The 24278-nt window shown below is 42.7% G+C and overlaps 1 protein-coding gene across 1 annotated transcript; it reads right to left on the minus strand.

Annotated features, from left to right (window-relative positions):
• Positions 1 to 12797: 12797 nt before the first annotated feature.
• bmp4 (bone morphogenetic protein 4) lies at positions 12798 to 21317 on the minus strand. Its single transcript, XM_073484486.1, has 4 exons — positions 21105 to 21317; positions 17047 to 17169; positions 16093 to 16457; positions 12798 to 13973 (listed from the first exon to the last, which is right to left on the minus strand). The coding sequence occupies exons 3-4, from the start codon at positions 16448 to 16450 to the stop codon at positions 13120 to 13122; spliced, it is 1212 nt and encodes a 403-aa protein (XP_073340587.1). The 5' UTR covers positions 16451 to 16457; positions 17047 to 17169; positions 21105 to 21317; the 3' UTR covers positions 12798 to 13119.
• Between the last annotated feature and the right edge of the window lie 2961 nt (positions 21318 to 24278).

Below are 24278 nucleotides of genomic sequence, written 5' to 3' on the forward strand. Positions count from 1 at the left end.
AATGGTTTCAATAAAAGCTTATTAGTAGAAGTCAAGCAGCAGAAATCCAGGCAATGAAGTTCAATCATTCAAGAAACAATTTAAAAGTTCAGTTTCTTGGGATAGAGCCTGAAATCTTTATATTTTCCCAGGAAAAATTCCTAATTTTTGGGTCAGGGTTAGGCTGACCGTTGCCCTGGTATGTCAGGGCTCTTATTGTCAAGAAGACATGACAAGCTGTGATTTGAAAAGCACTTCCAAACAACTATTTGGCGCACGTGTGGCAAGCTACGCAGACTAACAGAAGAGGATCCAGCCTGCACTATGATCAGACATTACAGCTTGTCTGCCCAGAGCCCCAGCGAAAGAAAAACTGCACTGCCAGCATGGATGCCAGCCTCAGCTTTACTGATCATCTTGTTGAGGAGAGTTATTGTCACTTCAATAGCCAAGCCACATTGAGATTTCACAGTCATTTCAAGGTACTCAGAGGGTATCAATCCATCTCCAATCTATCTCACTCAGATATTTTTCCTCATATCCTCTCCTCTTCAATTTCATATTCTTTATCTAACTGTCTCCTGCTGCTATGTCACAGCATCTGTCTTCTCTTAACTTTTCCTTTTAGTTCGACTTTTAATAATACAAATGCATGTTGATTTGTTTGCTTGTCTGCCACCTGCTCAGTTTTATGCCTTAGTGAACAAGCTTTTTCCACACAAGGAGAGGTAATAATACCTCAAGTGTATGATCAGTATTCACATACACAGCCAGGCTTTCCCTTAGGGCTCGTGGCTGCAGGCCTTAACTGCTCGGCCCATATGTTAATGATCTCACTCTTGAGTGTCCCAAATGTCCACAGCTAAATGTATACAGTTGTGTATGTTCATGCCAAGAGCAACAAACAGCCTCTCGACAATCGCTCGCAAAGGAGGGAGTGTCAGAGTTTATTCAAGCTTAGACTTAAATCTGGGGAAAGTGCTGGCTTATTTTCTCTCTACACCAGCTTGGATGTGCAAATACACACAGATACAGCAGTTGCTGAAACAATGCTGCTTATTTGAGAATCCACCCAGCCTGCATAATAATAGCCTTACCGTTACATGTTGATGTATCTGTTCTTATGGTGACATTTTCTTTCTGACACTAATGCTGTTATTCTTCCCTCTACTTTCCACTCGCCTCCGCCCTCCTGCATCTCCAGGTGGTTTAGGACGCAGTGAGGGCCCCCGCTCTTTCACTGAAGTGAACAATGTTGCTTTTGGCTGTAGCAAAAACCTCTAATTGTAAGCCAGGTCTCCTATCTTTGTCAGGATATGCAGCTGATGCTGGGTGGCCTCCCCGCACAAACATACAGTATTGTGCTCTCACCTGAGGAAGCACGTTCTTTAGCTGACGCATGGACACACACACGGACACACACACAAAACACAAAAGGACAGGTTGTGCTGTTGCATCCTGCCACCAGAGGGTGCAGACAATGTGCCCCCATCACCCCCTGGCTTCAGCCCGAGATTCCTTCAGGGACCAAAGAATGAGCCTCCGGATGTTGGATCGGCAAAATGAGCCAAACAGACAACAATGAGCTGTGATAGGAGACACACGTACATTTTCCACTGACACATAGTCACATGTTTAAAGATATGACGGTATACATCTGCTCGGAGATGTGTTGGAAGATACAAGCCTTTTCAAACAAGGTCTCTGTCTTTTTCCTTTTCTCACGGTCCGTCTCCTTCTGCTCTCTTGCTCTCGCACACACACAGGACAGAAATAGCACACACACACACACACACCTTCCTACTGGAGATCTGGGAAAGCAGACAGAGAGCATTTTTGACAATCCTGAAGCAGGCATCCTTCAGCTACCCCAAATGAAACCCAAAAGGTCTGGCTGTACTCCCTCAGACTAGTTTTTTCCATTTCATTCCACTCTTCTTTTATTAACATTTAATCATGTTGCTCACCTGTTTTCATTATACTGACAGACTAAGTTATGAGAGAATTGAATTTGGCTGCAAGTTGAGCAACCATTTCGTAGCTTCTGTTTATAATAAATGTTCTGTATATCAATAACTAACTATTTAAATTGAAAGAACTAATCTGATTCCTCCCTATACTTGAATCTTCCCACTATCTTTCCTCTCCTTTTGTGAGTTTTTGAGGCCTCTATTCACTCGTATCTTCAACAAAGAAAGTTCATTAGAGCAGTGAATTCTGGGTCAACTGGAGGTAGCGAGGTCAGAAATATTCGATCTACTGTGTGTTAGATTAGACCTCGGGCCACTCTCGCTTTTCTTTTGTTGAATTATTTAAACCTGCGTATAAATATGGAAACTTCATCAGTGCAGATGATGAAGGGGCCAACTGGAGGGAGGCAGGGAGGGCAAAAATATGAAACCTGCCGTATCTGTTGGATCAGCGGCTGTTTTCTGTTTGGGGAGCTATAGGCTACAATGTTTTGTCTCTTTTATCTCAAGTCTAATATTCCTGCTTGCCTGCTGAATTCAAATATACAGTATAAGTTAACGAGCCCATCTGGCTTTACAGCAAGAGCAGCAGTGGCATTAGCTCAAGACTAAAGCTAACAGTGGCAATTAATAATAATAAGGATCAGTCTGGGTGTGTTTCCAGGGACATGGCTGTTTTGAAGGAGCTTATTTGGAGACCTTTTGACACATTCAAGATTTAACCCTTTCTGTTTAGTCAAGGGGACTTTGACGAACATCTTTGCTCTTGTAGAAATGGGTAACAAAATAAGGCTGTGAAAAAATAATGCCCCAAGACCAATGTAAGCCAACATTGCAGATTAATGAATTAAATACAAGGATGTGAAAGTAAAATTAGTTTTAACTAGTCTTAAATTCATAGCTCACTCTATAATACATTAAAAAAAAACATAAAACATGTATAAAAAATTGGATCAGCATGAATTGAAGGGAAATTTTGAAGCATACTTCTTTTGTTCTTGGGACCTGTTTCATTCATTGGCAGCAGCAAAGGGTCAGGCAGGGTTGTTTTCAATTGTCGCTATTAGTCTGTTGCTCCATGATCCTGACTCCATATTTTGTGCACTCTTTTTGACATTTCTTACATTTGTTTCACATTTAACTGTCTGTGGCCCATGGAAACATCTGTTTAAAGCCCTGGAGAAAGTTTGTGAGGTTGATGTGTCACCAGCTTTTACCCTGAGAAGAGTCTTATAAAACACACACATGGGAACACATTGCTGTCTATAGTACACGTAACTCCAGCCCTCCGGCACACACACAGGGAACATACACAATTACTGTATGAATGCAACAACACACACCATATCTTGCAAAACCACAAGAGACGCAAAGCGCCAAACCCCTTCCAGTGGTCTCCTCCACCATCGAGTCTTGATAACCTCTGGGGCTCTTGTTAGCTCAGAGCAGAACCAGACCGCCACTTTAAAACACACACACACACATGCATGCACACACCACAAATATCCCACCCCCAGCGTCCCTAACCGTGGCTGACACATCAAAGAGCCATGTCCGAGGAGGGAAGTCAGGGAGGGTCTGGGGAATCATGGGAGACAAAGGAAGCGATTAAGAGATAAGGATCAGTCTAAGATATGACATTTCATCCTGGGCAGATCCGGTAGACACACTCCATTCAAAGAAGGTTATATAGCAACGGAAGGGAGGAGGGAGAGGAGGAGGAGGGTCTCTCTCTTGCACCTTTACCCGCTTCCACAGTCTGTCTGTGAAAAGGTCTGCGGCGCTAAACCCCCCTCCAAAACGGACTGCATCAGCCTTGCATCCTCCAGTGCTGTCCACCGCACCCAAACCCCCTCCCTGCTTATACATAACAAGGTAGAGCGACTTCAAAGGACAGGCATGCGTTGGAGCAACTCCCTCAACTAATGTACATGGCACAAACACTTCTGTTGCTGATCTGCTACGTGCTCGTACATTTTCCTCCCTGCCCATGCACCCAGGTTCCTCATTTTATTCGCTCTTAAATAGTATTTAGCAACACAAAAGGGGTGAATGCAAAAAAAACGTCCTCATTGTGGGCCTAATTGCCTCGGGGTCGTGTTACAGCTCCGGTTTCAAGTTGTTGCTTTCAAACTATAGCTCGCAAGCCAGGGGCACAATCCACCTGCCTCTCAGAGAGCCACACAAAGGGTCAGCGTATGAACACAGAGGGAGTCTGTTAGCAAATAAACACTGAGATCTGACTCCAACCAAACACCGCTTCTCTTCTCAGATATTTATGCACCTGAAAAGGGAGAAGCTGCCAGTGGCCGAAATAGGCTTCTGTAACCAACCAGAGCAAAACAATGAGCTGTCACCAGATGACACCATACTGTATATCAACTATTATCACGCTGAAAGGCAAATTAGTGCTTCATAGGGAAGCGCATGGGGAATGAGATGGAGCAGTTGTGCATAAACAGCTTTGTCTAATTACAGGAGGCTTTTTTACAACGTCTCAGTTTGCCAGAGGCTTCAGAGCGGTGGAGATTGTTAAATGAGGGATACTCGCCTTACTCACTGTCTTTAATTTCCTGCCATATGTGTAAATAAAGACAAGGATGTGAGAGGAATATGTGACACTTTGTGTTGCCACTTGTTTTCAGTAGAGGCAAGAGCACAAACAATAAATATTCACGTGAAAGATGAACTTCGAGCTTCTTCTCAAATTTGTTTGAGTAGATTGTGCGTGAGAGCCCTGTCTGATGGAAAAGTGCTCAAAGTGAGAAGAGTAATGCCTGCAATTTGATCTCAACACCATAATTTTACTTTAAAAGATCAAATTTTGATCCAAGTTGGATCTCCATCGGGTTTAGAAATAGTCACCACACCCATACTTAGGCTGACGTGGTTAAACATGCAACCAGCCCAGACTGATGAACATCTCAACACGATTAACAACTCAAATATTATATAATGGAAAACTCTATCAGAATGGCAGAACAAAAGAGTAATACATCACAAATAGCAACTGTTTAAGGAGCAATGTGAAAGAATTTAGTTCAAAACATTCAAAAAATAAACATTATCAGCAGATTGTGAAGAGATAACTTTTTAGATGTTATGGCAAAGAAGTCGATGTATTGTTTTGAAGAGACACCCACTGAAGTTAGCAGGAAACACCAAAACTACCCTGGTAATCTGGCTAGCTGCATTGCTAACTAAGCTAACAAGCCAGCAGGAGCTACACTCATGGATGTAGCCTATAAAAAGATTACATTTAGCAGCAGTCAGCAGTTTTTCTGGTGATATGCAGCCCCTATTTGTTGAATTCAAGGTGGCCAACTCACACTTTTTTGTACTGCACCTTTAAAAAAACAAATAAATAAAAAATCCAATAATAAGCAAAACAAAAAGAAACAAAAAATGATATAAAAGTGGGTATAAAAGACAAAAGAAAAAACAAAAGAAGTTGTGTATTATATTTTTTTAATAAGTTACAGTAACATAAATGGTCAAGACTATGGAAAGCTATCAACAAGAAGCTATACATGAATACATTTAAATACATGTAAAAATGGTTTATTTCATGTCCTTGGTTCAGGCCTGTTGCTATCTGTATGAAGTAAAGAAGTGCTGTTATTCTAACAGGAAACAGGAGTGTCTTTGTGTGGATAATAAAAAGTTATAAAAAGAAAAAGACCTGTAATGGAAGCAAACAAGCGGCTTTAAATGAAAATAATGTTGTAAAATGAACTTGTGAAAATAACACTCAAGTAGGCCGTTAAAGAAAACATGGGGATGAAAAGTGTTTTCAGTGAGTCGGAGCAGTGCTGGAGGGCCAGCCGGCACACCTGTTCAGTGGGAGATGCGAGGCGGGGGCACTAAATACAGGCCGGAGGAGCGTCGGGGGGCCGGGCTGTCCAGCAGCCATCTTTTCATTAGCCGTATCTAATGAAACTGCACAGGGCCCTAGGAAGAAAGGCCTACTGCAGGGACACCCTGCCCTGCCCGAAATTACACCAGAGACTCGCCCACAAAAGAAGCATTCCGTCCACACAGCGACACTGGCACTTGACACCGAATTTTAAACCTGCAGGTTGTTTCTCCGACAAGTGGAAATTTCCACTGCGATCCCTTCCCAGTCGGGGAGGCTTGGTGAGAGAAACGAGTGTCGAGGGGGTTTAATCACACAGTCAGTGTGTAACCCCCATTACACACACACTCACACACTCCACGGCCCCCCGACCGCCTGTTCCTGTACGCTTTGTTTGGGAACAGTTGTCAGGATGGAAATATTTGATACTCTTTCTAATCACTCAGGCAGCAATTACTGTTATTAAGCTTTCTTTGAGAGGCCTTCATTGTTTTTCTTCTAACACCACTGACAGACATCAGGGTTGCTAACAGCCTGAACAGAGCGAGTGACTGCAGATTTTGTAAACGCGCACACATACTTAAGGGTGCATGTGAAGACATGCGCACACACATACACACACAGTGAGTTAAAAGAAGCTCAGAGAGGGTGAGAATGACCAAAACCCTAACAACTGTCAATCAGTTTATGTCTTTTGGCTTGCAACAAGTGTGTTTTCTTTGTCCTCAAATTCACTTCAACACAGGGCTGCGACTATCTATTAATTTCATTATCGACTGATCTGGCCATTATTTTTTCAATTGATCAATTAATATTTTAGGCTATACAATGTCAGAAAATAGTGAAACAAACATCAATCAATTTCTACATAATAAGACATATCTTACTCCTTAAAATTGCCTGTTTCGTCTGACTTACAGTCCCAAAAAACAAATTCCGTTGGCACCAGCATTTTGCATTCTTGTTTGATGGTTGACATAACAGCAAACAATAAATATGCCACAAAAAGCCCCTCGAAAAATTTGTTTCAGTGGTTAACTACACAAAAAAAGGGCAAAAAGGTAAGTTAACAACTTGTGTCACTCGGCAAATGAATGTAGTTGAACACCCAGAGACTACTTCAAAATGTTGTAAAACTACTAGTCTAAGCACCCAGTAAAGCGCATACCTTCACTGAGGCCTAACAGTCGCCTTTTGTACTCACTCACAGATACAAGCCACCTAAATACACCATCATCAAGACTGATGCATTATTACCTGAGAAAAACATAACAAAAACAATGTTAATTTCTCAGAAAAAAACACCCTATCGCCCATGTTAAATAAAGTGAGAAAAAATACCCTGAATCCGTCCCTTTATTCGGATCTGCACCAAAAGTTAATGGGGTCTATTCTGGGCCGAGACCCATCCTCCATCCAACTTTCGTGGAAATCCATTTAGTAGTTTTTGTGTAATTGTGGTAACAAACCAACCAAACAACAAACTGAGACGGAGGTTATAAGCATCAGTTGCTGCACTGTAAAAGGGATCCATCCAAAATGGTGTAGACATGTAGGATGATGTGTAAACAACATATCCAGTGTGTATTGAGGGGTTTTAATTGCTTATTAAAAACAATAAAGTCAATTAGTTTTCTGTTAATTGATTGTTTCAGCGCTAAAGAAATGATCTTCACCTGTGTCTGAACCCTGCAGAGTAAAATTCTCCTCTACTATTACCCATTACTACCTGCACTGTACGCACCGTGTGTCTGTGTGTATGCGCTTTGTGCCTGTGACCCCGAGGTCGAAGTATTCCATCGATGACAGCCTTATCCCCTTAAATGCACCGTGGAGCGTCCCGGCTGCCATGTGCTAGCGCCGAGGTGTGCGTGATGAGTGGAGATGAGTCACAGACAGGGGTGAGAGGAGGTGTCACACAGATAACCCCTACAGATGGACAGCGGGAAGGGTCTAAGGTTTCAGACCTGTGTGTCCGTGTGCGTGCGTGTCTTTGTGTAAAAATGATATACCCTGGAAAAGTGTATAAGAAAGAATGCGTGTGCGTGTATATGCATGCATGTGGAAGTATGAGTGGGAGAGTGAAACAAGAGGCCGTGACCCCCGAGCAGCACTGACATGAGCTATCATCACAATAGCCCCTCCTGATTCTCTGCCGAACAGAGAGAGCCGAACAAGAGAGCATCCACTAACTCTTTCCAGTTTGGGACTGCAGCACAGCACAGGGTGACGCATCCAGTCCTCAATACATGGTCCATAAACACTTGTTCTTGTACAGCAACTCAACTTTAATGTTTTTAACAGAGGTGTTAAATCATGGCTGGAAGAGAAACAACATTGCTCTTTCAACATCTGTATCTGTACCTATACGGTACTGATTCAATACCTGTGTTGTATTGTATCTGTATTATTTTGTTTTTTCTTTTCCTCCTTCCTTCCTGTAATAATTTGAGTTGCTGACTAAATGCAGACTATGTGGTTGCAATCCTGTAAGTTTTCAGGAGATTCTTGATATAGGGAAACCCCAGTGCGTCCCATTTATTATCATTTTCTGTGGGTTTAATTTACCTTTAAGATTTTTTTAAAAAAGACGTTAAGAGTTTTCAACAGACCTAGCGTCTTTTTGTGACACATTGATGCATTTAAATGTTAAATACACGACTTAGACGGTTTGGAATCACCCACTATAGTTTCACAAAATAGGGGCCTCTAAAAGACTTTGGGCATAGGACCCCCTTAAAAGAGCTAGAAACAGCCCTGCATGGACAGGTGTTGTAAATTAGCATCTGGTTCTTGTGCATGGTCGCATGTTGCAAGCACCAAACTTACTGCTTTGTCCGTGCCAAATGAATAAATAAACTGACTAACTAGGAGAGTGCAACTGTGAACGTTCAGTTCAACCAAACTAAAGGAACATTTTTTTGGCTCTTGTGGTGTCTCGTCCTGCAGATAGTTTTGGTTTTATTTGCAGATGTTTTGAAATCTCTAGTGCTTTTCAAAACTTCTGCCACCATTCTAATGTGATTTAGGTGTGCACAATTTTCTTTTTTTGGTGTTTCGAAATGATATTTGGAAAACTCAGAACAGCAGAAACAGCTTCAGAATGAACCCATTACCAGGTTTTATTATTTATTTATTTATTGAATTTCCTCAGTGTTCTCCAAACCTTGACTACCAACAAAATTTACTGGTGAGGGTATGAAGTGAATCATCTGTTAGAGGTCTGCAGTAAATGGTTAGAAGAATAAATAACTCAGCTTGGTCTCCAAACCTTGCTTCTGTCTCTTATCACTTATTTTGATTTTAATGTAACTGAATGTGCAATACGGTCATTTAGATATATTTTGGTTTTGTTTAAATAATGATTTTGGGTGTTTTATTAAATGTCACCTCCCAATCAAGCTCGGGTCCTACATTCAGTCACCAAATCCATAATTTCATGCTGACTGGTGATTTGATGTAGAAAATTATAGATCACAGAAAGAGTTGGAGGTGAAAGAAAGTAATTGTGTAGCACTAGTTAATGTAACCGAGTTAAAACATTAAAGGAAGGGTGAGGATTTTTTTTTAACAGGTGGTAAGACTTACTCACCAAACATCTCCCAGCAGGTCGACAAGACAAAACTATAACACTTTATATTCTCCCTGCTGTTTTATTCTTCTGGCCAGTCTTTCTTAACACTGGAGCTAGCTTTTTGCCCAGTCGTATATTATGCAACCTGTGAGCTGTTTAAAAGGAACGTGCGGTGTAAAGCTACAACTCTAACTCTGAAAACTTTCTTTACAGATACCTTATGTCAAAAACTGAACTCTTTAAAGGTACAATGTAAAATATATATTTTAAAATCCTTGCTTTTAATGACATCAGTGCAGAGCATCATTCTGGTATCCCTGCCCAATTTATCGAATCAGGACAAGGAGCTCCATGAAGAGGCGGCCCTTTTTGCTCGTACACACACATAGAGCAGGATCCTCCTGTTTGCTGCAGACAGGAAGTTAACTAAAACGACGATAGAGCTCCCAGCAGCTTAAAGCAACTAACTAGCTGGCTAACCTTATCTTAGTTAGCTATTTGTGCACCCTTGCCTTGCATCGCTCTTGGCTAGTAGAAACCAGTTGTTAGTCATACACCTTTGCTTTGAGCCTTTACATTATTTTCGTTGGCTAAAATCAGCAAGTTTGTCATAAAACATAAGCTAAACATAAATACGATATATGAAAGAGAGGCAAGGCACGTCACATCCTTTGGATTTTCCAGGGAAAACCATCCCGAGCCCTCTACGTAGAAATCACTCCACAGGCTGTGGCAACCAAGAACGTCAGGGATGGTGTCGCTTTTTTTCAGTTAAATCACATCTGCTCACACTGGCAATAAAAACAATACCATACAATACACACACATTCAGATCTCGAACATCTGGTAGCTCTGAGGGAAAAGAAAGGAAGATTTCAGAGACAGAGGTATGGAGCGCGCCCACTCAAACCAGGCAATGCAAGCGAGGATCATCTTCCTTTTGTTCCTGCGAGGAGGTTTACTGTCTATAAACATTCGGCTTTTACGGTGGAACGTCCAAATAAAAAGCTTTTTGAAGACTTCGCCCAGTCAATTAGTCGAGCAGTGTCAATAGACCTGCTGCATAATGACTCACCTGTAATTGCGTGAGAACGAGCACTTACAGGAGACTGAGTGGCACGTCATATAGGAATGACAAAGCCCTCAATCTGTTTTTAAGGACTCATTCTGTAGTTGACCCCAACCCCCCTCCCCTACCTCGCTTCACACACACTCACTCACACACACTCACATTTATCTATCTATTTCCTGAAGTTCTTAAGAATCACATGGTTGATGACACTCAGTGAAGCATTTGGGACTTGTGGCATGATGCTGCTGAAGGCTTTAATGGCACAACTCAAGGCTGGCTGGCTGGCTGGCTGGCTGGCTGGTAATGGCAGGCTCACTGGGTGTGCTGAGCTTAAATAAACGTCTCTCTCTGGGCCTTTTAATAAACATGCATCCTCTCTTTGTGTAGGGTAGTGGGATAATGAACAGGCAAGACAATTATCATAACTGGCTGATGTTATCTCACTTCAGGGGGAGATTAGTTGAAATGTTGTAATTGCACTGTCAAGCTGCTGAGAAGACCCCCCCCCCCCCTTCTTCTTCCCGAACACACACATACATGTACCTCCCACCCGCTCCTCTGCCTTCAGCCACTTCAAAATGAAATTCTTCTCCGTCTTGTCGTCCTTTAGCGGTCTGCCTCGTTTTTGAAGCTGATATGCGGGCATCAAAGAGAAGCCCAGCAGCCATTAGAGGGCCTGGGGGGCCTGCACAAGCTCCAGTAGAAAACCTGACTTGTCATTAAAATAAACCACCTAATGTTATAGCTTCTTTATTTGTCACAACATACCAATTAAGATTTTCATTTTTATTTTTTAAGTTAAAAAAGTTGTGTGGACCTAAATTTGTACTTTTTTCATGTAAAAATAACACATTAAAGGGGCACTATGTAGTTTTGGAGAGGAAATTCAAACTCAATTTGCAACATTAATGAGGTAATACTACAAACTCAGAAATATTTTTTTTCCTTAACTGAATAAGCAAGGTGTTCTCAGAAGAAAATGAGGTCTCCTGAACACTGTTTGAAGCTAGGAAGGTGGCAGAGTCCGCCAACTATAAAACAAAGTAAAACAGTATGAAAAATTGTGTTGTCCTTTAAGATCAGTTTGTTTATTCAGTTTATTCAGTCATGAAATGAAGAGAGTGTGTTTATTTAGTTTGTTTAGGCATAAGAAAAATCATTAAATGGACATCTTTCTCCTCTGATTAAAAACTGCATCGTGCACCTTTAAAGTGTGTTTTAAAAAATCCCTTAAATGCTGATAATAGTGGTGTTTGCACCCTGTACATCAGACATGATGATGTACAGGGCACCCTCCACTAAACAAAGCCCAGGCAACGTCCCCCAGCAGTTCAAAGGAGTCGCTCTCTCTAAACATTATCATATAATTTGGGCCAGCCGTCAGCTTGTAAATAAGTGATGTAGAAGCCTATTGTGTGATGGGGCACAGGTTGGAGACAGGCGTCTTTGCTCTGCCGGCATGAGCCGCTGAAGACAAAGGCAGGAGACAGAGCGTCTAACCTTTGATTCTTCTGAGGACTCAGCCGCCTTGTATCAGGGCAGGACGCATCGGCCACAATCATGCCCCCAATGTGGGGACGTCAAGAACAATAGAATCACTCTCCCACAGTCAGGCTCAACAAGCCGCCCCGACTGCAATTGGATTAGCGAGTGTCCAACCACCACATGTTAGCCTAATTGACATAAAAGTGAAATTTGAGAACAATACGGCCCCAACCCAAAGGCCTGCTAGCTTTGAAATGGCATACCACTCCTGTAACAGCTTCTGTCGTCGAAAACAGGATTAAAAATTGCGGAAAATGCAGAACTGCAAGAGGAGAATTCCCCTTATTTGTCTTTCTTTGATGAAGTGTGAAACATTCAGAGCTGGTGAGATGCCAGATAATGAACCAAACAATTTTTATTTGGGAGAAGACAGAGCATCAGAAAGATCTCTCTGCTTTTATCTTTCTTTTAGCTGAAAAGAGATTTGAGCACATTTCAAATCAGGGTAGAATTTAAATCCAATTCATGTTCAAACAGTAATAAATAATTACTGTCCACTTTCATTCTTACAACCCTCTCATAGGAGATAGTTATTACAGATATTTTACAAGAAGGTAATATGTTTTTTGTCGTAAGGGGCTTGTCAGGATCAAAAGAAGTGAATTAGAGTCAATGTACATTTCTGATTATTTCCACCGAGTGTGCTGTGGTAAATTCACGCCGTGCTCTTATTTACGCAAATACACAAAGGGTGCGTCTTGTGATCTGCTCGAAGTTGTCATCAGAAGCAATTCATGTTTTTATTTTTTTCTCCAAAAATGTATATCATATGAAAGCAATAAATATTACCAGTAAATAAACTTTACTTTTTAGATTGTTTTTACTATTTTCTCAATAAAAAAAACCTTATACAATCTAATGTACATTATGAAAAGTTGTACAGCTTTTTATGTTTAAAATAAGGACTCAATTTATTTTTAATATGTAGATATAAATATATATATTTTGTCAAAATATATGATCATATTGTCAAAGAAACAAAAAAAAAGTGAGACAAACATACACCTCAACATAAAAGTTATAAATAAGGGTCCAAGTGAACATTTTTGGGAGTAAAGACCTTCTGATTTGTTTTAGCGTCCATGTTGCTTTTTTCAAGTCCGAGTTCTAGTAAGTCTGTGTGTTAGCGGCAGCCGCAGCCCTCCACTACCATTTCCTGGTAGTTTTTTAGGACCACCTTGTCATGTTCGTCTAGGTAGAGCATGGAGATGGCGCTGAGCTCTGTTGGCACGCAGCAGGCCTTGGGAATGTTGTTGTTCACAGAGTTCACCAGTGTCTGAACAATGGCATGGTTGGTTGAGTTCAGATGATCCGCCAGAGGAAAGGGGCATTCCCCGTGGCAGTAATAGGCCTGGTAACCAGGGGGCGCCACTATCCAGTCATTCCAGCCTACATCGCTGAAGTCCACATACAGTGCGTGGCGCCGGCAGTTGCGGTTGCGTTTACGGCCCCGCTGCTTGGGGCTGCGCTTGGTCCGGCGGGTCAGCGGGTGACCCTTCCCATCGTGGCCAAAGGTTACCAGAAGGGGGCGTAGCTGCTCCCAGTCCTCGCCAGGCTCCCGGTGTAGCGAGCGGCTGACGCGGACGTGTCGGCCCTGGTGGCTCGGCGTCTGGTTGAGGTGCAGGACCTCCACGGCCAGCCCATAATTTGGGAGGCCCTCACGAGTCCAGCGCAGCACGGCGGGGCTCACATCAAAGCTCTCCCAGCGTGACGCGTTGTGGCGCACGAGCCGCGTGTCCAAGAGCTGCGTGATTAGCTGCCCTTTGCGCGGTGGCTTCAGCACCTCGTACACGTTTATCCGGTGAAGCCCCTGGTCTTGTGAGAGGGTGTCAGCGACGGCCTCGTCTATCTGATGACGGTAGAGCCTCAGTTCGGCGGAAGAGAGCAGCTCGTCCTCTGGAATGCTGGTGAGGTTGAACAGGAAGCGAAGGGGCATGGTTTCTCCATCATCTCCCTCATGCACGCTTTCCATGTGCTCTGAAAATGAAGAGAAATACGGGACGTTTTATTCGCTGCAAGTCAGAACTTTTCATTTTAACTAATGCAATGTGGAGAAAGCAAACACATCATCAGATGTTGAAGTTTTTCATGAAAATACTGTATCTCTAAAACTATGAAACACTCACACTCACCTCACATTTCCTCACTCTAACATATCTTAATTGACACAAACTTATGTGCTTACACACTTTTCAAGGCCTCTGGGGTATTCAGTAATATAAATATACATCGTCCGCACTTCCTTATCTATCTATAAGGATTACCCAGCCCTTCTCTCAATGCCTTTCTCTGAGCACTTTGCTGAAACATGCATTACAAGGAGGGTGGTGATTAACGTACCACAGCTACAGTATAAACACAGTGGAGGCTCCCTGTTCCACGCTCAGTCTGCAGATTTCTGGCAAGATCACCATTGTTGGGGAAAGGAATGTTGTGTCTACTATTTTCCTGCTCAATCCACCCCTGTTATTTCACACCCAGGCCCTAATCTTGCCCAGGTGGTTCTCATTATTAAAACCTGCTGTGTTTCTGATTAGCTCTGCAGTTTGTTCACTTAAGACGTTTATCATTTTCATCGTGAATAATCATTAAGGAGTCAGACGATACAGTAGAATCTCATTTATCTGAAGCCAATGGGAAAGGAGGTCTTTCCAGGGAACTCAGTGTATTCAGATCCCTCAACCAAAGCTTATTCAGAATCGTCTGCTTTGTAGTCTTATTTAAAAGAAAAAAAAAATCAGGGCGATGTCACCTGTTACGCAAACCAATAAAAAACCCATCTTTCTTTCTGAATTCAAGAAGAAAAGGTTAAACGTTTCACCTATCCTGTAAACCATCCGTCTGCTGCAGACTGTAATACCTCACAGTGTTTTGGACGGATCAGTCAGATGATTCACTCTATTGCACAATGGTGCTTCCATGAAAGCGAGCACTCCCACTCAAAAGGCCTCAAATCGTATTATTAACATAGTTTAGCGAAAGAGAAGAAAGCGTGCGCACACACACATTGCATCACACGGAGAAGGTCCTTGGTACGCTGCCGTGTAAGTGCGTGTTCCTGTGTGCTGCCACTAGCAGTGTGTTTGACGAGCCCCATTAAGGCTGACTCATCCCTCCTTCCTCACTCCTCCCCCTCAGGGCAGACATGTTCTGTAGCCCTAAAGCTCCCCGGTTTCCTCAGTTCACCGCGCTGCAAGATTGCTCCCTCACTTTTTCTAAGTCTGGTAAATCATCTCTCTGCCAAAGACTTTCAAGCATTCACCCGACATGTTTCAGTCTCGCTTTCCAACCTCAGTTTACATTCAACAGATCCCTCACCCTGGAGTTTCTCCGAGACTAATTGAAACCTCTGCGTTTGTCGCGAAAGCTAACCAGACCCACGTCACAATGAGGACCAGGAACCCTTCTAACGTTCCACTCTTTCTATCACACCAGCTTCTGAGACTGTTTTTCCATCTCTTCAGAGAGCTGCAGCGTCTGCTCTCAGCACCCACATTGTTGGCAGTAGGGGCTTTATTTAGAAGCCTGCAGAGTAGCATTAAAGATAATTGCATGTTGAGGAAGGTCCTGCTAAAAGAGCCCTCCATATAAACTGGAGACATGAGAGAGGAGCACACTCCAATTCCAGGCCAAGACTGAAGCTTTTTTAAGCCGTGTTCTGCTGGGTGGGGTGAGAAGTGTAAGTCAGTAATATGAAGGTATGCTTTTCCTTCAGCTGCTAACCAAACATGCAGACTTTTGTCAAATGAGGCTCTTGAGAGCTTGTCTAGCAGAATTTTTTTGCCCCTCTGTAGACAGAGTTTGGTGACCACATCCTTAGATTCCTTGGTTATGGTGAGATGGGTGGAACTGCCTTACAATCATGTTTCAAGGGATGTAGGAAATGTTTCTTCTTTTTTTTTTCGCCCTGAAGCCTTTGCAGTCCTCGCCCATGCTAATGAAATATATTACTACCAAAATTATTGGAATGCCTGGCAACAATGACCATGAGTATGGTGTAATGTTTCTGTGCTGACATTTATCCATTTATCATCACTCCTCCCGCTGAGACGAAAATTTCCGTCTTTAGTTTTTGTGCATTTTATTTTTTCCTTACCTTCATGGTGGAAGCCCCTCACTGTGTTGGCCCGGCTGGCTGACCTCTCTGGGTACTCAAAAGCGATGTCATGCGCTCCGGCCTCCTCAGCCTCCCCCGACTGTAGCCGGTAGAGGTCCAGCAGGTAGCGAGGCACCGTGGCCGAGCGGCTGGGCCGCGGCCGCCTCTTGAGGCCGAACATGTGCAGCAGCGTGGCCTCGAAGTCCCGCAGCAGTTCATGGCTCTGAGCGGCCGAACGACCCTGCAGGCCCGGTACTTTCTTTTTCCCTTCTTCAGGTATCAGACTAGCATGGTTGCTCTCTCCCAGCAGGACTTGGCATATTAAAATGACCATCAGCATTCGATTACCAGGAATCATGATGTCTCTGAGGGGGAGATGGTACAGGGAGATAAAAGATTAGCAGAGGAAAACACAAAAGAGAAACACAACGAAGGGAGAGAAAGGCCTCTCTTTTAACTAACATGTCTTCACTCTCTTCTCTAACTGCTCCCTCCGAAGGCGGACTCTAATTGGTTATACAGTCTAGGCTGCCTTGTTTACAGTAAAGCAGTCCCCAATCAGATAGACCACAGTTGCAGTTTATCTTTGGCGACATCCTCCAAAGGTAAACAGCTGGTTCAAGAACACAACTTTTTTGAATGGAATCTGAGGGCCATTCCTCGTACGCTCCCTCCCTTCCCCCCCGTCTCCTCCCTCCTCCACTATGATTAGACAAATAAAAGAGGCAGCCCTGGGGTCAGAGCAAATTCTTAACTCGATAAGGAGCCGCGGTCCCTCACAGTCTCCTCTGACAAGCCACGGGGCAAACCAAGGACTATGTGCCACACATTAAATTGAAAAAGCTCTTCCTCATACAAGCCCTTGCCCAACACCCCATCGGGAGTTGGACGGAGAGGAAAGGGGAAAAATGTGTCACATGCCACAAATTGAAATGGTATGGTCCGCTCACTTACCGACAGAAAATAAAGCATGGGAAAACAGTCCATGTTTGTTGGGAGCAGTCAATGGACACGTTCTTCCAGGAAATGTTAGGTGGTGCTGGGCGGCTGCAGGAGAACGTTGGAGTGACCCTGTTCCTGAAAGATACAGATAAAAAAACATGATTATATACTCAATTCAGAGGCTGTTACATGTTATTTACTTAGAGTAGCGCATGTGGGTAAGAGAGAGAACCAGTGTCTCTTTAAGGCTTATCATTTTGGCTCATGGGCTAAGCTAGCTATTTACTGTAACTGGAATGTAAGGAGGTATGTGCCACAACACAGACAGCAGATCCCTGGTGCCTTGGGCAGCAAAACACACCTCATCACAGTATTACATTGTCTCAGAAATTGATTAAGAAACCCACTTCAAAAGCAGCTACTTCAGCAGTGATGGTAAGTTCCTCTCCCAGAGCGAAAAAGTGCCGACATCAACTGGAAAAAAAAGTCAGAAAGTCTCCTCTCATGTTCACACACAAGCCAAAGAGCTGATAACGCTTCTTTGATCAGGAGTGGTAAAAATCTATATCCAAAACAAGACGGGCTGTTTGCTTACAGAAACCGTCTCCAAGTGAACTCGGTCAACCTTTATCCCCCCGCACACAAGGAACTCAATACATGCCTCTCGAAAGGGGCTCATCTCTTGGTAACGCTTCCCCACTTGAGGGATCTCACAGGTTGTAGTGACGCTGATGACAGGCCTTCTGCTCTTTGACATCACTGTCATCGGTAGAAGAGCCGTACACCCAGCACCGGTGTGTGTATGGATTATCGGAGGGCGTATTTAATATTTATATAACCACATGATCACTGATAGTACTTGGAGTTTGTTCCAGAGGATGAATTTAAAAATTCCTGTTAGTAAGATAGTAATACTGACGCTTTATGTTTCCCTAGCCCAACGCTTTGGGATTGTAGGTCGGGTAGGCCGCCAATCCAAGCAGTATTTGACAAGTTGGGAATGAGACTAGAAAATCAACTTTCTACCTACAGGTAGGCTTTAATTAATAGCTTCTCCCACAAAAATCTTGCAAATACCCCTTAAAAACAAGCCTTAACTGTCTTTTTTCTCCTTCTGGTAGGTTTAACAAGCGCAGCATTAGGGCTCTAATGATTCAATTCTTTTACACGTCACTTTAAATGTGCTAAATGGCGTTGAATCACACTAATAAAATTACTGGATTTTTAACCACAACAACAGCACCACAGAGCAGACACAGCGAAGTAGGTCTTCGGTCATCATTTGGAACCCGTTCCACTGGAGAGCACCCAAGCATTACTACACAGTGAGGATGCACATTAACAGGAACATTGTGTGTGTGTGTGTGTGTGTGTGTGTGTGTGTGTGTGTGTGTGTGCGACATACAGTGTGTGTGTGTGAGCATGTCTGGGTTTGTATCTCGGCCCCTGCATGGCTCACTGTACATGCAATCAAGGATCTTTTTCCTAACAGCATTAGACTTTGACCTCCGACTGACCCCCCAGTTCTCGGTCATGACACTAGATCCAGTGTGTGCGAAGAAAGGGTGATGTGCGGTGCGCGTGTGCACGAGCTAAACGGCGCGCGTGCGTGAGCGCGCATAAGTGTGTGCCACCGCTTGCATGTTCGTGAGAACTGTGGCAAGGGGAGAGGAGGGTTCAGAACATGATCAGCTCTATTACCCATGGGGTGGGGGATAACGTGTGTGTGTGTATGAGAGAGTGAGTGTGTGTGTGTGCACATCTCTTACAACAAACGTTCATTGTACAGCGAGGGCCTCTCCCATGATTACAGGGATTCATAGCACTCAAAAACACTGACCATACAGAACATCTTGTAACTGTAACCAGCCACTGACAAAGCTGCAGGCTAAAACAGACAGACACTCAAAGTGGTGCGATGATGATGAAAGAAGATGTAAGACAGACAGGGAGGAACTTTCAACTCTGGAAAAAGTCATCACGTTCACTTTGCTGGCCTGTTTTCACCAGCGGTGATAAAAAAAGAAAAACATTTCCAGTTACGCCAAACTCTGTTCATTTTTTCAAAGATTTTCCACCACATTTATCAGCATATTTACTCATCTTGGTCAAACAGTGAGGGCAAAACAGAATTCCCGTCTTTAAAGCGGCTCCGCTCTCAGAATACTTTTGAACTGAGCGACAGACAGAGACACATTTTGCAACAACAAATGCAGACCAGGGTGCAATTAGGCCGGAGCAGTCAACTGCCCTTGGCTTTGCTCGATCCCCCTTGGCCTCTCTCTCTCTCTCTTTCTCTCTCTCTCTCTTTCCCTGACCAGAGATAATGTGATCAGACTATGCACATGGCTCTTCAGATGTGTTTCCTGAGGAATTTGACAGTGATGGTGGGAGGGAAGGCGAGAGGGAGGGAGGGTGGAGGGCAACAGGTTACCACAAACAGCCAGATCTCTGGCCCGATTTGATCATTTTAGGTGCCAGTAATCAGTTCACCAACATGTTTAAAGTGATATTTCATGTTAAATGTCCTTCTCTGGTTGGTGCTATTAAAGTTTAGACTTCATAATGAAGCAGATTATTAATGATTCTTCAAATAATGGCAAAGAAAAAATAGAAATGTCCTTTAAAAAAGAATTTTAATGGTTTGTTTACCCTCCTGATAACAAAGGGGTCATAACCAAAGCTTAAAGGATTTGAAATAACAACTGTGGCTTCACAGTTGTGTTGACAGAAATAAAACAGAGACCTGGACTGGTGGAAACCTCTTGTTGTCGAATAATGTAGGTTTGGGATTTTTTATTTGCTCTCAGCAGCACTTCAACAGTGAGAACATTCACAGTCAGTGAGATCACTGAGAGCAGGTTAATGGTTTTGTTAGCTGTGAAGGCAAAAGCTCCGACATATGGTTGATGAGTTGCATGGCTTTTTTTCTGAGATTGTTCATGCTGATATGAAATATGAAATGTGAGCAGGCTGAAGAGTGTTAAATAATACAAATGTGGCATCCATAAAAAGTCAACACCTGAGCCAATATTTTCCTAAAACCAGCCAAATAAAATGAGCCTCTCTTTGCCTGGCGCACGTGATCTTTTTTTGGTGAATACATATATATAATTACGTTAATATTAAACGGATTTCACACTGTCGAAACTCAGCTTCCCTGCATGGTGGCAGAGAAACTTGAGCTGAAAAGTAAAGGAGTGTGGTGCCAAGGACGCCATGCGCCTGCAGGCCGCAGAGCTCCTCTCTGCTGCAGCTTTACTGTATTAAATGTCACAATTCCGCTATATGATCATTTGTTGCAAAACAGGTGTTGTTACAAAACAAGTGAAAACATGTGAGTCCTTGCGTTACAATGCCCTCCGACAATTACAAACCGGAATCAACATCTGGTATCTGGTAATGTTTTTGCAGGACAGAAATGTGCCGTTTTTACATCTGCTCGGTATTAATGTCGAAAACGTGCGTAAAGACGGAATGAATTAGAATTATTTAAAATGCGCTCAAGATATAAACAATGTTTTTTTTTCCTTCCGATTCTGGAGCTGTGTCATCTCCATCTTTCACATTACGCATACCGGGATGACACGAAGCAGACACAGGTGTTTGATCGCGCAAAATCCGTGCCAAACGTCGGGGGGAAAGTTACAAATCGGAAAAATGTAAATATTTTAATTGTGTTGGAGGAAGAGACGTGTTGAGAAACTGGACGCTCTGTTTGGAAATGACCTCACTTCAGTATGTTGGCTTGTCACTGCTCCACTCTCCGGCACAAAAGGCTTTAACCTACTACGAGCTCCGCCAATGCGCTATTTCGTCTCCAAATACACTTTTTTACACTTTATTTCACAGAAGCAGACTGTACTAATATTATGGGCACGTTTCCATGGACATTTCTGCCGGGAATGCTCTCCAAACTCTCAGTGAAGTCGGCTAAACGCGCACACACACCAAAAGACCCAAACTGTCAACGAGATCCCTCCTGTTCTATTCACCAGGTCCAGTTTGTAAAAAAAGCTGCCCTGCTGAACCTCTGTGGTGCGTAAATGTGTGAGTAGATGAGCGCTTACCATCAGTAGAGGTACAGGTATCCTCGAATGAAGTGAATATGAACGGGAAGGTGTAAGGCAGTCCAGGCGTAAAGCCGAAAAACGCCGAAATGAGCCTTAAAGGAGAGATTGGGTGCCTTTTTGGCTCATTAATCCTTTGCAGCGACACCTCTAAGCGGACAAGAGAAGGAGCGAAGGCCGGCGCTCGGGGGTCTGCAGCAGGGTTTCCTATCCGTCTCCAGTACGGCTCGTGAGGGCGGGCGGTGCGCAGGGACGACCAGACTTTCCAAATGATCCAGCATCTATGGCCCCTTGCAGTTTTTATGTGTCCGCCCAATTTGCCCTCCCTGCCTCCTCCCTCTCTCCCTCCTCCCCGACCCCCACCTCCCTCATCTGTCTCAAACACCTTGGATAACCCCCCTTCTCTCCTCCTCCGCTTTAAATAAAGACAGCTCATTGCGCGCAGTATTTTCATTATGTGAAACTCAGTAATTTGACTGTGAATAACAGGCGACGGGGTCACATGCGCGACGCTTTTGAATTTGCATTTAAATGCCGGGATCCAGACAGTAAACTGCTTGGTGCGAGGATCGAAGTCGTGGTACTCTAAATAAAAAGACCCATGTGCCTGCAGATGTAAACAACTGGTCTGAAGAGAACTTTTTGGCATTTACTGGCAATTTAAATAATAAATAAGACTAATAAAATGTGATAAATAAAAATAAACGCAAAGGAACTATCGCACTGGTATCTGCTCAATCAATCCTAAAATAAATTATAAAAGAAATAAACAAATTTGCAGGACAGATTATAGATATTCAGACATTTGGCCTCTACAGAGGCAATTATGAGTGTTAATGAGGCCCTTGAAAGCTCCTCACACACTGTCACTGGTATAAAGAAAGAAACTGAAGTGCACTCTGCCCTTTACAACTCAACAGCTTCTCTCAACTCCACTTCACATGATCATATTACCTGATCTCAATACTTAGATATTTTTTCTTCTTGAACCTCTTGAAGATTTTTGTTGTTTTGAGTTCAATTAATTCTGTAGGCGAGCAGGGTAATGGACACAGGTTCTGATGCTCATCAGGGTGTAACATAAAGTTTACAGAGGGGACCCCTCTTCAGGGACCCCACAGGGAATCAGTGTGCTTTCATTAGAAATGTAATCAGGTGACTTTTCTTCAAAATGATAATAAATGTAACAATAAGTCAGTATGTAATTTGTCATCTTTAGGTGCAATGTGGGGTATAGTTTGTCAGAAATATCAGTACGAATACTGACCGATGCTGTTGAGATGCATCTGATTAGCTGCATATTTTCAGTTCAATGTTGAACCATTCATTTCCCGGATTTTATGACCCCCGTGACAGCCCACTAAGAAAGTAAAGAACAGCTTCAGCAAGTAAGTTGAATGTATTATTGATTATTTACATCTGAAACATGGTGTTAAATTGGCAACAGTGATTCTTTCATGATTTCAATCTGCTTTGGATTGCTGCGGTAAGCCCTGAAATAAACTGCACCCACTTGTTGCCCCTTTCTGTCAGAGAATTTATTTTGTCAATCATTATTGATCTCCTCAGTCACCCTGACCTTTTCCCATTCAGGTCTCAGCTGCCTGGCTTTAACATGTGAAAAGCTTCAAATAATCATAACTGTGGTGTGAGTGTGTGTGCATCTGTGCAGTGGTGTCTCTCTGTGTTCCTGGCATTTGGGATGCTCTTTGTGATTCAGACCACTTTAATATTCCTCACCTTCCTAGTGCATACCTCCTGCGTGACTCTTGATGCTGGATCTCCAGCTGTGATTGTCTCATTTAACACCATTACTAGAACCATCCGTGTCTTGGCTCTTTGATGGTGACCTTGTCATGCACAATTTATTTCTTGCAGCCTCTCTTGTGGGAATCCATATTTCATGTTTTCACTTTCAAGTTCAAAATGAATGGGGCTAATCACGCTGATGACCTGATGTTGCACCAGTGCATTGAAAATAGATGAAACATTCCTTTCTGTCAGCCCAATTCGAGGATTATTGGTGCTACAGTTTTATATTGAATACAGCTGAGGGCTCCTGCTCACTGGCACTTGATACTTAACTTATATACTACGATGTTTATGCAGTATATATATATTTTTTTTTTACTATATTACAGTACCGCTAACATTGTTTTACAATTATCAAAAAGTACTGGAACTGTTTGCTAAGGCTGTTTAACAATGTTACTCATCTATACTGATTGAAACATTGTTAATATGACACATCACATTATTTTAATTCAAAACTGCTGCAGCTAAAAGTATGTGAGATGTTGCAATGCCACATTGTTTAGTTAATCTAACATATTTGGGAAGTTGTTGCTGTGATATTGCTTCTCTTCATTTTATATTCCTTTATCATTGCTTAAAAATGTTTGACAGGATGTTGCTGCAGTGTTACAGAGACGTTATCATATCACGTCTGTGGGTAAACTACTGTGACACTGACCAAATCATAAAGGATTTTCACAACAGGATGTTTCTGTGAGTCATTGAGATGTAGAGATATTGCAAATGGTACGTCAATGTGACATTCTTAATCTGCAGAATCTATACCCGCATTACGTTGGACCGCAAGATAAAAGGATAAGCCTCCAAAACAGGCATGTTAAAAAAACAAAAAACAAACAGCAGAGTTATGTAGCATTTTGTTATGGACTGATGAGACAAAGATCAACGTGCACTGAACATGTGGCAGAGATGGAAAACATGAAAGTTTGTAGAAACTAAGAACCATCTCATTCACGCGTCACCGGTCAAATAATGGTTCTCAGTTCTCATTTCAGGATATCTTACTCCCTCGCAAGAACACAGACACACAGAGGTTTTTGTAAAATCATCTATTCCATGTCATGTAGGGTGTGATGAACTTTTCAAGTGTTATTTGATAGAAAAAAGATAAGATCACTCTCGTTTCCCAACCAAAACAAATTTATTTTGGCTCATACGGAGATTAAATAACTGTGTAGCAGCATGCTTGCAACCAGTGGTGGAATGTAACTAAGTATACCTTTACTCAACTACTGTACTTAAGTACAATTTTGAGGTACTTGTACTTTACTTATGTAAATAATGTGCTTTTTAGTCTGCTACATGTATTTGATAACTCAAGTTACTAGTTACTTTGCAGGTTGCACACTGCTTGCACTT

Source organism: Pagrus major, chromosome 16 (assembly GCF_040436345.1).
Source record: "Pagrus major chromosome 16, Pma_NU_1.0".
Classification (NCBI taxonomy): Eukaryota; Metazoa; Chordata; class Actinopteri; order Spariformes; family Sparidae; genus Pagrus; species Pagrus major.